Source organism: Oncorhynchus keta, chromosome 34 (genome assembly GCF_023373465.1).
Source record: "Oncorhynchus keta strain PuntledgeMale-10-30-2019 chromosome 34, Oket_V2, whole genome shotgun sequence".
NCBI lineage: Eukaryota > Metazoa > Chordata > Actinopteri > Salmoniformes > Salmonidae > Oncorhynchus > Oncorhynchus keta.
This window is the reverse complement of record NC_068454.1, coordinates 43,372,369-43,391,314: the sequence shown is the minus strand read 5'-3', so window position 1 is coordinate 43,391,314 and position 18,946 is coordinate 43,372,369. Positions and strand designations below refer to the sequence as shown.

Genomic DNA, 18,946 nt, shown 5'->3' with positions numbered 1-18,946 from the left:
GATTTACTTCCTGAGTGTGCCAACTGATGACACTGGAGATTTTAAAGGTTATATGGAAGTATTCCATCCCCTGTCTTGTGAAAGACAGTGTGAAGGAGGAATGGTCTCAAATAACAACTACTCCCGAATGCCCACTCCAACAGGAAGGCTATGTGCAACATAACAGCTGAGGGCTTGTTGCTGTACATCCCACAACAATGAGGATTGTAGCCCATTTCAAATGCCCACATCACCAGCATGCATGCAAAACTCAGCAGACTTTAATCATTAGGAATTTATCATACCATGACTAGGCAGTTGTCACAGCAGGTTTAACGGAAAACTCACAAAAAAGAAATTGCCATGATTTTTTCTTAAATCTCTATCATAGGGGTGACTACATTTCATTATGACCAATGTGTACAAATTCTACATTTTGGATATATGATAGAATATTCCTATTGATAGTGTACATAGTTTGAGATCATAAATCATTCTCTTACTTCCAGGCTAGCCACAGGCTATGAACTCTGGAGGGGAACATTATTTATTGAGAAATTGCACTGCTGTCGTGTAGTTGCAAAGTAAACGGCTACTCGCACGGCTAAATCTGTTTCGGTGGCACTATGTATCTGAAAAACTCGAAGCTATGGCTAAGGTAATGATGAATGAAGAGTGTCGACCATCCTTGTCTCAGATTTCACAAGAAGGTCCTGAATAGGGGGGTGGGGTGCGCACGGGGAGGTGGATTTGGTGAGGTTCTTTGTGTGTCCCGTATTAAAAAAAAATGTTTTAACCGCGACGGAGGAGAGACAGTCACGTGCTATATCCAATCCCATGGTGTAACTAGTGAGACGTTTGTATATTGTGGTGAGAAAGAGGTGAAAATTGTTCCGAATTTTTTGAAGGGGGTTTCGAACACAGGCTGAATTCAAAGAATTGAGAAACGCAGTCGGCTTCCAGGTAAGATTAACACACGTTTATCAAGCAACAAAACGGAGCGTTAATGTGTCCAGGCTGTTTTTCCATTTAACAAATGTTGTGCGCTTAGCTAGGTTAGTTGCATACATGTATCTCTTGAAGCAATTTTATTTTTCTCCAAATGTACTGCGTTTAACATGTGATATTGATAAGTAGCTAGCTAGTACATCCGCATATTGTTTGATTCGTGCTACTAGAGGTATCTCGCTAAATAGCAAGCTAACCAATTTACATTGTCTTGAATGGGCAGTAGTTTGTTCCTTCATTGTGTGAAAGTGATGGAAGCAACTGAACGTGGATTTCATCACCGAGGGCAGGGGTATTCAACTCTTACCCTCCGAGGTCCGGAGCCCGCTAGTTTTCAGTTCTATCTGAATTGCACACGCCTGGTATACCAGGTCTAAATCAAATCGCTTATTTGTAGGGGGAACAATGTAACAACAACAAAAATGCAATGGAACTGGCATCGAGGTCCAGAGTTGAGTTTGATCGAACCCAGGTGGTGTCCAATCAGAAACGCATATTTTGAACAAGGTGTAAAAAAAACGTTAATTGGGATAATCCTCTAAAAAAACAACGGTCAAAATCTCATGTCATAATACGTAAGAAATGTATTGGGGTTGTAACCCTTGTAGGATGGTCAAAATTAGGGAGACTAAATCAATGGAGGCAAGAAAAAGGTGGTCGAAAAATCTGGAAAATCGCGTCGCCTAGTCTGGATACTCTGCGAGAATTAAGGCTACACACAGGTTTGACCTACCATTAAACTCGTCACCTTTCATATCAAATAAAACAATATGAGGTAAGATGGATATCGATTTTGAGACACGACAAATAATATTTTCATATTTTAGCAGGGTTGCCAATTTTTGGAGATATCTGACGTTTCCTTTCGCGATTGTCAATGCTGTCACCCCTAGCGGGGGTTTTAGGCACATGACAAGGGTGGAATAGAAATGTTTAAAATTCACAGGTCAGGTGTATTTAAGATTTATTTTAAAGTTGAATAAACACAACTCAACAACATGGTTTGAAGGTATGATATTTTTTTGTATGCATGAAATTTAGAGAATGGCAACTGGGGAAAATGAATTAGTTAGAAAATGCCAATATTAATCTCTCTAATTTAACTAGGCAAGTCAGTTAAGAACAAATTCTTATTTACAATGACAGGCTACCCCGGTCTAACCCGGACGACGCTGGGGCGATTGCGCGCTGCCTTATGGGACTCCCAATCACAGCCGGTTGTGATACAACCTGGAATCGAACCAGGGTCTATAGTGAAGCCTCTAGCACTGAGGCACTCAGTGCCTTAGACCGTTATGCCACGGAATGTTTTTTATGAGACACCAATATGGAGTTAATGTGGGTGAACTATCCCTTTAAAATAGGACTGTTGGAAATTCCACCGAGAGGTACACCCCTTCAAATGAGTGGATTTGGCTATTTCAGCCACACCCCTGGCAGACAGGTGAATAAAATCGAGCACACAGCCATGCCACCTCCATAGTCAAACAGTGGCACGAGAATGGCCTTACTGAAGAGCACGGTGATTTTCAACGTGGAACCGTTGAAGTGCTGTTATTGTGAAGTGGAAAGTCTAGGTGTTTGTTCGGAGCTTCATGAAATTGGTTTCCATGGCCGAGGAGCCGCACACAAGCCTAAGATCTTCATATGCAATGCCACGTGTCGGCTGGAGTGGTGTAAAGCTCGCCGCCATTGTACTTTGGAGCAGTGGAGACGTATTTTCTGGAGTGATGAATCGTGCTTCACCAAATGGCAGTTCGATGGACGAATCTGGGTTTAGTGCATGCCAAAAGAACACTACCTGCCCGAATACAACTGTAAAATTGGATGGGGGAAGAATAATGGTATGAGGATGTTTTTCATGGTTCGGGCTAGGCAACTTTGTTCCAGTGAAGGGAAATCTTAATGCTACGATTCTGTGCTTCCAACTTTGTGGCATCAGTTTGGGGAAGGCACTTTCCTGTGTCAGCATGACGATGCCCCTGTGCACAAAGCGAGCTCCATGCATAAATGTTTTGTCAAGATCAACCCCCCCTTATCTGTAGGGTGCTGAAACAAACTGCGGCTGAGCTGTTGTTGCTCCTAAACATTTCCACTTCACAATAATAGCACTAACAGTTGACCAGGGCAGCTCAAGCAGAGCAGAAATTTGACAAACTGACTTGTTGGAAAGGTGGCATCCTATGACGGTGCCACATTGAGTCACTGAGCTCTTCAGTAAGAGTGGTCTACTGCCACTGTTTGTCTATGGAGATTGCATGTATGTGTGCTCAATTTTATACAGCTGTCAGCAACGGGTGTGTCTGAAATAGCCAAATACACTAATTTGAAGGGGTGTGTGGGTGGAGTCATGAACTAGTTTTTCAACCATTCCACAAATGTCTTGTTCACAAGCTACAGTTTTGGCAAGTCGGGTTAGGACATCTACTTTGTGCATGGCACAAGTAATTTTTCCAACAATTATTTACATTACTTCACTTATAATTCAATCTGTCTGTATCACAATTCCAGGGGTTCAGAAGTTTACATACACTAAGTTGACTGTGCCTTTAAACAGCTTGGAAAATTCCAGAAAATTAAGTCATGGCTTGAGAAGCTTCTGATAAATTATGTAAATTAGCCTATGTCAATTGGAGGTGTACCTGTGGATGTATTTCAAGGCCTACCTTCAAACTCCCTGCCTCTTTGCTTGACATCATGGGAAAATCAAAAGAAATCAGCCAAAACCTCAGAACATTGTAGACCTCCACAAGTCTGGTTCATCCTTGGGAGCTATTTCCAAATGCCTGAAGGTACCTCGTTCATCTGTACAAACAATAATACGCAAACACCATGGAAATCGCAGCCATCATACAGCTTAGGAAGGACACGCTTTCTGTCTCTTAGAGATGAATGTACTTTGGTGCGAAAAGTGCAAATCAATCCCAGAACAACAGCAAAGGACCGTGTGAAGATGCTGGAGGAAACGGGTATAAAGTATCTATATCCATAGTAAAACGAGCCCTATATCGACATAAACTGAAAGGCCGCTCAGCAAGGAAGAAGCCACTGCTCCAAAACCGCCATAAAAAAGCCAGACTACGGTTTGCAACTGCACATGGGGATGAAGATTTTAATTTTGGAGAAATGTCCTCTGGTCTGATGAAACAAAAATAGAACTGTTTAGCCATAATGACCATTGTTCTGTTTGGGGGGGAAAGGGGGAGGCTTGGAAGCTGAAGAATACCATCCCAACCGTGAAGCAAGGGAGTGGCAGCATCATGTTGTGGGGGTGCTTTGCTGCTGGAGGGACTGGTGCACTTCACAAAATAGATGGTATCATGAGGAAAGAAAATTATGTGGATATATTGAAGCAACATCTCAAGATATCAGTCGAGAAGTGAAAGCTTGGTCGCAAATGGGTCTTCCCAAATGGACAATGACCCCAAGCATAGTTCAAAAGTTGTGGCAAAAATGGCTTAAGGACAATATAGTCAAGGGATTGGAGTGGCCATCACAAAGCCCTGACTTCAATCCTATAGAAAATTTGTGGGCAGAACTGAAAAAGTGTGTGCAAGCAAGGAGACCTTACAAACCTGACTCAGTTACACCAGCTCTGTCAGGAGGAATGGGCCAAAATTCACCCAACTTATTGTGGGAAGCTTGTGGAAGGCTAACAGAAACGTTTGACCCAAGTTAAACAATTTAAAGGCAATACTACCAAATACTAATTGAGTGTATGTAAACTTCTGACCCACTGGGAATGTGATGAAATAAATCAAACCTGAAATAAATCACTCTACTAGTATTCTGACATTTCACATTCTTAAAATAAAGTGGTGATCCTAACTGACTGAAAACAGGGGATTTTTACCAGGATTAAATTTGACTTAAAAATGGACTTTAAATGTATTTAAACTTCTGACTTCAACTGTGTGTGTGTGTGTGTGTATCTATCTGTGTATTGTCCCTACACTAGTCACCGAATCATCCCCAACTCCCAATCGGCTCATTCATCCCCCTCCTCTCCCCTATAACAATTCAAGGTTGTTGCTGTAAATGAGAATGTGTTCTCAGTCAATTTACCTGGTAAAATGGCAGTAAATAAATACAACACTAGAATCAGTTACACATTTGGGTTTACACTCTGTTTGGGCAAAATAATGTTGATAATACAGTTATCAGGTCACCCTCCCAAAATGAATGCTAAACGTGCCTTTTCAGTGTTACAGCCTAATTAACCTAGTGCTAAATTGCCAATGTCCAAACAAGGTGAATTTAATGTAGCTTATGGATCTGGGCTAATGAAAGTGGTGGATTCAATTCGACTTGGGTGGTGTACCTTATATACCAGGGTATTTGGAAATAGCCAATTGATGGTTTTTCAATACATTTTCATATTTGTAATACTTTAAGTGAATACTTGCATATTGCGTTCTAAATTTGACCTGTCACATTATTTTGTATTATGAAGTTTACCGTAGTTCCCCAGAGCAGTTCAGCAGGTCACATGTTTGTTTGTTTGTTTGTTTGTTTGTGAATAGCACAAAGGGAGAAAGCAGGAGCAGGTGAGTCTAGCGGTGTATTGACAGGGGTCACGTTTTTTTGTTGTTGTTGGTTAAATGGTGATCGGGGACGTGCAACTGTAGTTTCCATTCACAGAAAATACATTAGTGCAACACATTCGGCAGAAATGGTATTTTTATCAGATGACGACAGAAGTGCAACGCTATTTGGCTGGCAGCCACACAAGTGAGCATACAATTAAAAAGCAATGTATTTTTGTTGCTGCGAAAACGATGCGTGCCATCATACTTCATAGAAAGAATGTAGCAAGCTATATTTCCTAATGTTTTTCTTAAAGTTAATCTGGCATTTTATCAGAGAAATGTATGTTGGCTACCCCGAGAAAAGCACGGGAGAAAAGTACATCAGTCAGAGAATCGTCGCAAATTCTCATCTGAGTGGAGAAGTGCAACTGAAGCACAACATGAGTCTGATGAAATTACAGTAGAAGCATTTTAGATCGCAGTTTACAAAACACAGCAAGATATGTTGTCATACGTGAAAAATTGAAGAATTCTGCGTTAACGCTACCCCTAAGTTTAACTTGCTAGTTATGTAAGTAGCTGAATTAATAAGGTGATGGGGCATCATATTGTGTTAGCTTTCTGCCATGTTTTCGAAGTCAACGGCCTTTGGATGAGTTATCTTTACAGCTGCCACTGCTATCTTTTGATTTCCTAGAGTTTTTTTTTCCCCTGTTTTTTTCTCTCTGTTCTCGCCCTGTCTGCTCCTCCCCAATATTCTCCTCTCAGTTCTTGGCTGGTCTGCTTCTTCTCCATGCAGAGCAGGCAGGCCAGTTACCCTAGCGACTCTAGACTCCACACAGACACAGCTTTGTACATATGCTGTTCCAGAACAGGTACTGTTCTTCCTTCAGACAAGCATGTGTCTCAACTTTGTTCATTTGCACAATGTCTCTCGTTCACATTTGCTTGTAACTCACCAAAAATTACATTCGGTAGCTGGATTACCTGTCTTTGCAATTCGTTAAATCATTTTAGGTCTTTAACATTTTGATAGCAGGCTCAATGGAAATTTGCTATTACTTGTGCTACATTGGGTAGCATTCTGGTAGACACCTAATTTCCCTTTTTGGGGGGGGACACCCACTTGTGTACAAAGCCAATAATACCATAAATCCTGGGCATGAGACAAGGACGATATGAACATCTGGATATCGCCCAATTCCTCCAGGGGAATCTTCTAAAGGTGTCGCATACTAGGTTTGGTTTGCTCTACCTGGAATTAACAGGTTACGTCAATAGGCTGACCAGGTGAAAGCTCTGATCCCTTATGTCATGGAAAGAGCATGTGTTCCTAATGTTTTGTATACCATGTACACTTCCTCAAAAGTGTTCATTTATCTCAAATTAATTCTGAGAGAAATAAATAAATCTATAATACATTGACTTTTTTATTTTTTACATCTAAGATGTTTGGTGCAGTAAATTAGTCGTCTCGTTGAATGAAAACAATGTCCATAGTTCCCACTCCTACTAGGAGTAGTATTGTTGACCAATCACAGACGAAGGGGTGTAGACTTCGGCTACCAAACTTCAACTAGCCTTTTTATTTTATTTTAAATTTATACCCCTTTTTCTCCCCAATTTCATGGTATCCAATCGTTTTTAGTAGCTACTATCTTGTCTCATTACTACAACTCTCGTACGGGCTCGGGAGAGACAAAGGTTGAAAGTCATGCGTCCTCCGATATACAACCCAACCAAGCCGCACTGCTTCTTAACACAGCGCGCATCCAACCCGGAAGCCAGCCGCACCAATGTATCGGAGGAAACACCATGCACCTGGCAACCTTGGTTAGCGTGCTAATGAGTGTAGTTGATGACAATTCTCCCGGATCCGGGATGGGTAGTTCCAAGAGAAATGTGTCTTTAACCTGTTAGTCCTATAGGGGCAGTATTTCATTTTTGGATAAAAAGACATGCCCGTTTTAAGCGCAATATTTTGTCACGAAAAGATGCTCGACTATGCTTGGAATTGATAGTTTTGGAAAGAAGACACTCTTACGTTTCCATAACTGCAAAGATTTTCACTGTGAGTGCCCTAGAACAAATGCTTCAGGCAAAACCAAGATGTTTGACCGACCAGGAAATGAACAGGATTTCTGAGGCTACGTTTTCCATGATCGCCTTATATGGCTGTGAATGCGACAGGAATGAACGGACACTTTCTCTTGTTTCCCCAAGGTGTCTGCAGCATTGTGACGTATTTGTAGGCATATCATTGGAAGATTGACCATAAGAGACTACAATTGCCAAGTGTCCCGCACAGTGTCTGCGTGGAAATTGGTGCGCAAAAGTCAGCTACCAGTATTTTTCCATCCGAATCAGAGAAGAATGCAGGCTTCCAGGGACGGCATTTCAATGAAGAGATATATGACAAAACACCTTGAGGATTGATTCAAACAACGTTTTCCATGTTTCAGTCGATATTATGGAGTTATTTATTCGGAAAAAAGTTTGACGTGTAGGTGACTGAATTTTCGGTTAGTTTCGGTAGCCAAATGCATAGTAACAAAACGGAACGTTGTGTCCTACACAAGAATCTTTCAGGAAAAACTGGACATCTGCTATGTAACTGAGTCTCCTCATTGAAACACCTGAAGTTCTTCAAAGGTAAATTATTTTATTTGATCCCTTTGCTGTTTTTTGTGAATATGTTGCGTGCTAAATGCTAACGCTAAATGCTAAGCTAGCTATCACCACTCTTACACAAATTATTGATTTTCTCTGGTTCTAAAGCATATTTTGAAAATCTGAGACGACAGGGTTTTTAGAAATCGCTAACGTTGCGTTATGGTAATGAGCTTGAGGCTGTAGTAACGCGACCGCATGCGGGATGGGGCGGACTATGAGGTTAAAAAAATATATATTACGTTAAAAAAATATATTACGTAAAAAGCATTATCTGAATACGGTGCTCAGAGCCCAAAACGACCAAAAGAAATATCCACCATGTTGCGCAGTCAACATCAGTCAGAAATAGCATTATGAATATTCACTTTTGATGATCTTCATCAGAATGCACTCCCAGGAATTCCAGTTCGACAAATGTTTGATTTGTTCCATGAAATCCATCATTTATGTCAATAGCTTCTTTTGTTAGGGCATTTGGTAAACAAATCCATAAGCGCGTTTAGGTCCAGCCGAACGCCGACTGAAAAGTTCAAAAAGTTATATTAAAGGACGTAGAAACTTGTCAAACTAAGTATAGAATCAACCTTTATGATGTTTTTATTAATGTTCTAACCGGAGAATTCCAATGTCTGGAGAAAAGCAATGGAACGAGAGCTACCTCTCATGTGAAATGCGTGTGACTGAGATCGAGGCTGCTGCCAGACCTCTGACTCAATCCCCTCTCATACGGCCCCCTTCACAGTAGAAGCCTGAAACAACGTTCTAAAGTTGGTTGACATCTAGTGGAAGCCTTAGGAAGTGCAAAATGACCCATATCCCACTGTGTATTCGATAGGGGCTCAGATTTCCCACTTCCTATTTGGATTTTTCCTCAGGGATTTCCTGACATATGAGTTCTGTTATACTCACAGACATCATTCAAACAGTTTTAGAAACTTCAGAGTGTTTTCTATCCAATACTAATAACAATATGCATATATTAGCATCTGGGACTGAGGAGGCAGTTTACTCTGGGCACGCTATTTATCCAAAAGTGAAAATGCTGGTCCACATAAGTGGCTTATATCGGCTGAAAGCTTTAAATTCTTGTTAATATAACCGCACTGTCCAATTTACAGTAGCCTTTACTGTGAAAAATACCATGCTACTGTTTGAGGAGAGCTCAAAACACACTTTTTTTTTCTCACCGCGACAGGTTTGATAAATTTACCTCTGAAGATGAAATGTGTACTTAAATCAGAGCAAGATTTCAGAACGTATCATCCCAATAGTCCCAGAGATGACATGAAGTGTCGCTTTGTTCGATAAAATCCTTTTTCATATCCTAAAAAAGGTCCATATAGCATGCACAATTTGATTTTGTATTTCCACTTGTTCAATTTGCAAAGAAAAGTATCTGTGAAAATCTAACCCTAAACGTTGTTTCAACCAGTCAAATTACGTTTGTATTTATTGCTCAGAGATCCTAGAACGTAACCAGACTTCACTATATCATTAGGAGTGTAGTATATCCTATGACACTAAATTTAGTCTGAGAGCGACACCTTTATGGCGCGCCGATGACACGGGCGGTGTTCACTTGTTTTGACTGTTACTTTGTCAAATAAGCACCAATCGGGGTCAAACAAAGCTAGCTAGATAGCTAATGAGCTTGGTTTTACGGGAGTATGTGGAAACCCTGTATCTGTTGCACAATTTTGCAAGCATTTTCCTTTTGGACAAGAATATGGAGAGTTATGAAAACTTACAATATGGCTACTAATACTGGAAAAGCTCAATCAATGTCCAAGTATACAGATTTGACGATATTCTTGCAGAAAAATGTAATCTAAATGTCCATTTTGGCAAATCGTGAAGGCCACCTAGGTGACTTCACACGATTTGTCATGTAGCTTGCTCATACTTCAAGTTATTAGTCTGAAACTTTGCACATGCACTGCTGCCCTCGTGGACACCATCGGTATTACAACCTTTCTGGTGCATTTCAAAGATGGTGGTAGAAAAATAATTACAAAAGAAACGGTTGTTTTTCTCCCTAGTATTTTCTTCTACCAGATCTATTGTGTCATTCTCCGACATTCAATTGACATTTCCACAAATTTCAAAATGTTTCTTTTCAAATGGTACCAAGAATATGCATATCCTTGCTTCAGGGCCTGAGCTATAGGCAGTTAGATTTGTGTATGTCATTTTAGGTGAAAATTGGAAAAAGGACGCTATCCCTAAGAAGTAAGCGCATCACAGGATGCAGTGGCCAATTTATTGAAAGCTTTGGATTGCTTAAAAAGAGTGGGTACTACCCGTGTGCTAAAAATAATAATGCTAGAGGGAATGTCTGAGTTTTTTTACGAGTTGCTGAATCCCCTATTCTTAACCACCAAGAATGGGCGGCTACAAATCAAAGACTGTAAACAAATATAAACAGCCTACCTATCAGTCTTGTAATTTCTTTGGCCTGGTCAGAATCAACTTGAAGGGAGAATCTGTTTTTTATTTGTTTCAGTAATGGCATTCAATTTTAAGTTCCAAATTTAATTAGACTCGCTGTGATTATCAGAAACATCTCATCCATCCTCCAAACTGTCCAAACTATAAGCTTTCTCTCTGCCTGTCTGCAGACAGAACGGCGAGGGTGTGTGTGGCAGGAGTAGCTGTCCGTGGCATTTTCGTTGCTGGGTTACGTTTTAATCCACAGGAATTTTAAAAGGGAAAAGCTTGACTGAATGGAATGGCTAGCCAAAATAAACAATGACCAGTTAATTAACACAATGAACACTGCTAGGGTGCTTTAACCCATCTGCAAATGAGACTGTGACAGAGAGACTGCCAGGGTAGAGGAGAACGCTAATGCTAATACCCCACAAACTGCAAGTGCAATACATGGAAAATTGAGATGTATTCACCTGAAGGAAAAAGTAGTAGATGGTGTGTCAGGTAAACATGTTTTGGTCTTTATGAGCAGTGTGGCGAAAGTCAAATAAGATTGTATTGGTCGCATACACATATTTAGCATATGTTATTACGGTTGTTGCAAAATGCTTGTGTTCCTAACTCCAACAGTGGAGTAATATCTAACAATACACATGCATCTAAAAAGTAAAATCTAATTTAGAAATATTAGATCTGAGCAATGTCAGTGTATTTTATATATCTACACACACTGCAGTCGGAAAGTATTCAGACCCCATGCCTTTTTCCACATTTGGTTACATTACAGCCTTTATTATAACATATTTTATTAAATCAATCTACACACAATACCCCATAATGACAAAGCAAAAATCTTGCTTTGAGAAATTCTTGCAAATGTATTGCTCAGTTTGGCTGGGTGGCCAACTCAAGCAAGAGTCTTGGTGGTTCAAAACCTTTTCCTTTTAAGAATGATGGAGGCCACTGTGTTCTTGGGGACATTCAATGCTGCAGAAATGTTTTGGCACCCTTCCCCAAATCTGTGCCTCGACACAATCCTGGCCCTGAGCTCTACGGACAATTCCTTTGACCTCATGGCTTGGTGTTTGCTCTGACATGCAATGTCAACTGTGGGACCTTATAAAGACAGGTGTGTGCCTTTCCAAATCATCCCAAATTGAATTTACCACAAATGGACTCCAGTCAAGTTGTACAGTTCTGGCCAAAAGTTGAAAATGACACATTCATTTTCACAAAGTTTGCTGCTTCAGTGTCTTTAGATATTTTTGTCAAATGTTACTTTGGAATACTGAAGTATAATTACAAGCATTTCATAAGTGCCGAAGGCTTGTATTGACAATTACATGAAGTTGATGCAAAGAGTCAATATTTGCAGTGTTGACCCTTTTTTTTCAAGACCTCTGCAATCCACCCTGGCATGCTGTCAATTAACTTCGGGGCCACATCCTGACTGATGGCAGCCCATTCTTGCATAATCAATGCTTGGACTTTGTCAGAATTTGTGGGGTTTTATTTACCCACCCTCCTCTTGAGGATTGATCACAAGTTCTCAATGGGATTAAGGTCTGGGGAGTTTCATGGCCTTGGACCCAAAATATCAATGTTTTGTTCCCTGAGCCACTTAGTTATCACTTTTGCCTTATGGCAAGGTGCTCCATCATGCTGGAAAAGGCTTTGTTCTTCACCAAACTGTTCCTGGATGGTTGGGAGAAGTTGCTCTCAGAGGATGTGTTGGTACCACTCTTTATTCATGGCTGTGTTCTCAGGCAAAATTGTGAGTGAGCCCTCTCCCTTGGCTGAGAAGCAACCCCACACATGAATGGTCTCAGAATGTTTTACTGTTGGCATTACACAGGACTGATGGTTGCGCTCACCTTGTCTTCTCCGGACAAGCTTTTTTTCCGGATGCCCCAAACAATCGGAAAGGGGATTCATCAGAGAAAATTACTTTTTCCCCAGTCCTCAGCAGTCCAACCCTGTACCTTTTTTGCAGAATATCATTCTGTCCCTGATGTTTTTCCTAGAGAGAAATGGCTTCTTTGCTGCCCTTGACACCATCCTCAAAATCTTTGCCTCACTGTGCGTGCAGATGCACTCACACCTGCATGCTGCCATTCCTGAGCAAGCACTGTACTGGTGGTGCCCCAATCCCGCAGCTGAATCAACTTTAGGAGACGGTCGTGGCGCTTGCTGGACTTTCTTGGGCGCCCTGAAGCCTCCACAACAATTGAACCGCTCTCCTTGAAGTTCTTGATGATCTGATAAATGGTTGATTTAGGTGCAATCTTACTGGCAGCAATATCCTTTCCTGTGAAGCCCTTTTTGTGCAAAGCAATGATGACTGCACATGTTTCCTTGCAAGTAACCATGGTTGACAGAGGAAAAACAATGATTCCAAGCACCACACTCCTTTTGAAGCTTCCAGTCTTTTATTCAAACTCAATCAGCATGACAGAGTGATCTCGAGCCTTGTCCTCGCCAACACTCACACCTGTGTAAACCAGAGCACCATTGACATGTCAGCTGGTCCTTTTGTGGCAGGGCTGAAATGCAGTGGAAATGTTTTTGGGGGATTCAGTTCATTTGCATGGCAAAGAGGGACTTTGCAATGAATTGCAATTCATCTGATCACTCTTCATAACATTCTGGAGTATATGCAAATTGCCATCATACTAACTGAGGCAGCAGACTTTAAAATATTTGTCATTCTCAAAACGTTTGGCCACGACTGTAGAAACATCAAGGTTGATCAATGGAAACAGGATACACCTGAGCTCAATTTTGCATCTCCATTTTAGAATAAGGCTGTAACGTAACAAAATGTAGAAAAAGTCAAGGGGCCTGAATACTTTCCGCGTGCTCTGTACATGTCACAATGATTTTGCCTGCCTACTGTCATACCTTGTTCATATACTGCTTACAGGGTAAGGAAATCAATTGTAATTTGGGTGAAGTATACCTTTTAAAAAAAAATTAAAATACATACACTGAATATAAAAATAAATGCAACCATTTCAAAGATTTTACTGAGTTAAAGTTCATTTACTCAGTCCAAATTCATTAGGCCCTAATCTATGGATTTCACATGGCTGGGCAGGGGTGCCCTGGGGAGCCAAGCCCAGCCAGTCAGAATTAGTTTTTCCCAACAAAAGGGCTTTGTGGATGGATTATCTTGGCAAAGGAAAAATGCTCACCTACAGGGATGTAAACAAATTTGGGCCCAAAATTTGAGCAAAATAAGCTTTTTGTGTGTATGAAACATTTCTGGAATGTTTTATTTCAGCACATGAGATATGGGACCAAAACCTTACATGTTGTGATTATTTTTGTTCGGTGTAGATTCAATGGTTCTAAAGACGTTTCTAGGAAATGTACAGTGTTATACAGAGCCATGAGTGCATGGAACTCCAATCTTATATAGCGCAAGTGAACAGCAAACCTGGTTTAAATAAAAATAAAGCAACACCTCACCTCTCCCCCATGTGACCTACTTGTGTGTATGTACTAACATTTATGTGTAACTGATTAATGCACACACAGTACATGTTAATGTATGTAAATGTTAATTAGCTCTGGCTTGTGGGGATCCCAATAAATCAAATGATCAGCTCTGAAAAATTTCTGTGGTGAAAATATCTAATGGGATTGTTCTAAAACAAATATCAGAATTGGGCTGCGCTGCCTTTGATAACAAGGGAGTGAGCACCAAGTCTATGTCCAAAAGGTTCTTTAAAAGCATCCCCCCCCCAAGCCATAAGACTGCTGAACAATTAACCTTGTTTTTACACTGCTGTTACTCTTTTTTATTATCTATGCATAGTCACTTACCCCTACCTACGCGTACAAATTACCTTGACTAACCTGTACCCCCAAACACTGACTCTGTACCGGTACCCCCTGTATATAGCATATATATATGTATAACATATATATGTATAACAGATGTGTGTGTGTGTGTGTGTGTGTATATATATATATATATATATATATATATATATATATATACACACATCTGTTATACATATATATGTTATATATATATATATATACACACATCTGTTATACATATATATGTTATATATATATATATATATATATACACACATCTGTTATACATATATATGTTATATATATATATATATATATATATATATACACACATCTGTTATACATATATATGTTATATATATATATATATATATACACACACATCTGTTATACATATATATGTTATATATATATATATATATATATATACACACATCTGTTATACATATATATGTTATATATATATATATATATATATATCTGTTATATATACACATCTATTATACATATATATATTATATATATATACACACATCTGTTATACATATATATATTATATATATATATATATATATATATCTGTTATATATATATGTTATATATATATATATATATACACACATCTGTTATACATATATATGTTATGATATATATATAACATTATTTAGTAAATATTGTCTTAATTGCATGGTTGGTTAATTAAGGGCTTGTAAGTAAGCACTACCGTTCCATTCAGCGCATGTGACATAATTTGATTTGTGTTTGTAGCCCTAGATGCCTTGGAAGCTGGTACATGATTTAGTCTTACAGCTGTTTTAATGAGATAAGACATTCCAGTTGGGCCGAATGATATAGGCCTTATTGCATCAGATCCTTGCCCGAACATGTGCCTTCTCAAGAGGGAACTTCTGTTATCCACACTGAGCGGCCTTTGAGACACATTGTTAATGCCACCTGGTGGACATTACTGATATCTTGCTGATGGATCACCACATTTTTGTCCTCTTACATAGAAAGAGGCCTACACTGTCAAACAGAAAAAGGCCTGTTTGGTACATGCAGGTGTATAACACATCTACACACTTCAGTTTGTTGGTGTAGTAAATGTACCGCTCCCCTACAAGCAAAAGGTCTTATCTTCATATTATTTAGGCAGTTTCCATATTGTAGTATTTGTGGGCACTGAATCTGATTTTTATCTTTGGCTCTCACACTGTTGCAAACTCTCGTACTGAGGAGGAACCCCTCATCATTCTTCAGCAATGAGCTGCACGCTTCTGGTAGTTGAGGCTGATGTCATTATAGAGCCTGGTTAGACATTTCTTGAGAAATCTAATATTTAAATATTGATTCTAGATACTGCCTCACTTTCAGGTGCTCCTATACAATAGTCTAATTTGCTAATTTTCCCTCCCTCTTTCCCCCATATAGATCTGAAAGTCTCTCTCCCCCCACCCCAGAGGCACCATGAGCTGGAGTTTCCTGACGCGTCTCCTGGACGAGATCTCCAACCACTCTACCTTTGTGGGCAAGATCTGGCTCACACTGCTTATCGTCTTCCGCATTGTGTTGACTGCTGTGGGAGGCGAGTCCATCTACTACGATGAACAGAGCAAGTTTGTGTGCAATACCCACCAACCCGGTTGCGAGAATGTGTGCTACGACGCCTTTGCACCACTCTCGCACATCCGCTTCTGGGTGTTCCAGGTGATCATGATCACCACCCCCACTATTCTGTACCTGGGCTTCGCCATGCACAAAATCGCTCGCATGGACGACAATGAGTACAAGCCCCGCGGGAAGAGGATGCCGATGGTGAGCCTAGGGACCAACCGGAACTACGAGGAGGCGGAGGACAATGGCGAGGAGGACCCCATGATCTCCGAGGAGATCGAGTTGGAGAAGAAGGAGAAGCCTAGCAAGAAGCACGATGGACGCCGGCGCATCAAGCGCGACGGCCTCATGAAGGTGTACGTGTTCCAGCTGCTGTCGCGTGCTGCTTTCGAGGTCTCCTTTCTGTTCGGCCAGTACATTCTCTACGGCCTGGAGGTGTCTCCCTCGTACGTGTGCATGCGCTCGCCCTGCCCGCACACAGTGGACTGCTTCGTGTCGCGTCCCACGGAGAAAACCATCTTCCTGTTCATTATGTATGCGGTGAGTGCCCTCTGTCTGCTTTTCACTGTGCTGGAGATCCTCCACCTGGGTTATAGCGGCATACGGGACTGTTTCTGCCGTCCTCGTCCTCGCCTCCCAACCCCCCACCAACTCGCCAGCCAGCATCCCTCACTATGTGGCCGCCAGGTTCCCACAGCTCCTCCAGGCTACAACACAGTGCTGAAGAAGGACCCAAAAGGTATGCAATCGGATTACAACCTGGGCGACTCGGGCCGTGAGTCGCTTGGGGATGAGGCGTCACAGCGGGAGCTGGAGAGGCTAAGGCGGCACCTAAAGCTGGCCCAGCAGCACCTGGACCTGGCCTACCAGAATGAGGACAACAGCAGCACTTCGAGGAGCAACAGCCCCGAGTCCAACGGGACGGCCGTGGAGCAGAACCGCCTCAACTTTGCCCAGGAGAAGCAAAGCAGCACCTGTGAGAAAGGTGAGTAGGCTGTGCCACGCATCACAAGAAGTACATCTTCAGTAGTAATTTGCATGGCATATCTGTTTTAATTTTTTATAGTGGATGGAATCAATGAATGGATGTTATGTAGACTATTTTACTCTATACTTCAAACTGACGTTTAACAGTTTTCCCCTTGCCTTCAGGTTTACGAGCATAACTTCGTCATCGGCCCACCTGGCCCTCTCAGGATAGATTCTTGCACCTGGGACAGTAGGGGTACCAGGGAGCATTGTGTGGGGATGTGACTTGAGGAGGATGAATCCATCTTTCTGTCAGTGTTGAGGCCAGTGAACGTTCAAGGGAAACATGCCAAACTTAACGAGCAGCGCCTTCCTACCCAGCTATACTTGAGCACATCTGAAGATCCAAAGTGTCCACAAACTAGTTTTCAGAACATTCCTATTTGTCTCAGGGTAGCTGTGCTGTTTTTTTGGGGGGGGAATACTAGTGTTTCCTCTTGTTTGTAGTTTTTCCCTCTGCTGGAGTTTTTAGAGGTCAATCTTAAGTTTGCCTTCAACCTAAAACTGGAGTTTACATTTCAGCCATTCTAAGGTATGGGCAACCCAAGCGTGTCGCAAAACCATGTCAATGTGTAATTTTTTTGTGTGTGTGTGTTTTGTGAGGAATAGGGAACCACAGTGAGTCGGTGTTTGGGGATGTTAACTGGTATGGTAATAGTTGGTGTTAGAAGTGATATTATGGAGTGAATAACTGTCTTCTATGTGCAACAGCTTACAATGAGCAAATGGTTAACTATTTTGGGTCAACCACCAGAAACAACAGTTACATTTGAGTTGTAGCACAGCAATATGTAGTTTGCAGAAAGAGAACTAACCTACTTTCATCATGAACCTACCCCTTCCCATAAATCTGACTGTTGCCAAGTCTGGGAACTGGAAGCCTATTTTGGCACCTTTGTCCAAAGGATTAAAAAAAAAAAAAAAAACCTGGGTAATGCTTGAATTCATGTGAATTGTTATCTTGTCTGGTAATGTTAAACATGCTTTTAATACTGATTTCTTCCATTTTGTTAAGTGTAACATGGAAAGTGTTTGGACGACATTGCAAGATTAAACCTTTAAGGTCAGGATGGCCAAATTGTAACTATGAAGTTTACTGTTGTCTTTTTGGGATTTCTACATTAACTGAGGGACTCAACAGATTTGGAGTTATTTTCCATCATTGAGGACTATCCACGATTTGTGGGTAACGTATCTATGCCATACACCAGTTGAACTCTGGGTCTTGTTCAGTAGCGCACAACATAGCAATGTTTTGAAAGGGAAAATGTAATTAATCCTTCTTATAGGGTAAGTTCCTGTAGTACCTCTCCCGTCCTGTTTTGTGCCTACTGAACATGAACCAGAGACCCAAGATTTAAAAAATATCTATATACAAACGACGCATTTACTCTGTCGAATAGCATTTTCAGAAAGTAATTCAAGACCCCCACAATTCAGGGTTATTTTTCTATATGGTTTTGTTCAGTGATTTCTCCTGAAATTGGGACATGTAGATTTGTGGCTCTGTGTTACAACTCTATGCAATTCAAAATGTATGCTCGGTTCAGTGTTCATTATTGAGGCATTGATGCAAGTAACATTCAAAAGCCTTCAAGCTGTTAATAATGACCCCCATGCTGCAGTCTCTGACTGTTGTAAATGTTATCATTGTTATCTTTTTTTATGGTTGAAATGACCCAATGCCTTGAATGTGATCTTATGATGCCATCAGTGCACACATTATATCAGCAGTGCCATTAAGTGTCAACTGTCATCTCAAACAATTTGTTTAAATACTTTTGTATGAATAGTATTTTTGTGCTCAATTTCTTAAATAAATTTTCCTAATAAATCCATGTCTCCTGTGATGGAAA

At 40.8% G+C, this 18,946-nt stretch overlaps 1 protein-coding gene across 4 annotated transcripts; it reads left to right on the top strand.

Annotated features, from left to right (window-relative positions):
* Window positions 1–505: 505 nt before the first annotated feature.
* Window positions 506–18,928, top strand: LOC118367181 (gap junction gamma-1 protein-like). Of its 4 annotated transcripts, none has more exons than XM_035750311.2 (3): window positions 506–637; window positions 15,879–17,046; window positions 17,214–18,928. In XM_035750311.2, exons 2-3 carry the CDS (start codon window positions 15,915–15,917, stop codon window positions 17,225–17,227), a joined length of 1,146 nt encoding a protein of 381 aa, XP_035606204.1. In that variant the 5' UTR covers window positions 506–637; window positions 15,879–15,914; the 3' UTR covers window positions 17,228–18,928. The 4 variants fall into 4 exon arrangements, with proteins under 4 accessions (XP_035606204.1, XP_035606201.1, XP_035606203.1 ...); XM_035750308.2 differs by lacking the exon at window positions 506–637 and adding an exon at window positions 704–942; XM_035750310.2 differs by lacking the exon at window positions 506–637 and adding an exon at window positions 1,525–1,709.
* The last annotated feature ends 18 nt before the right edge of the window (window positions 18,929–18,946 follow it).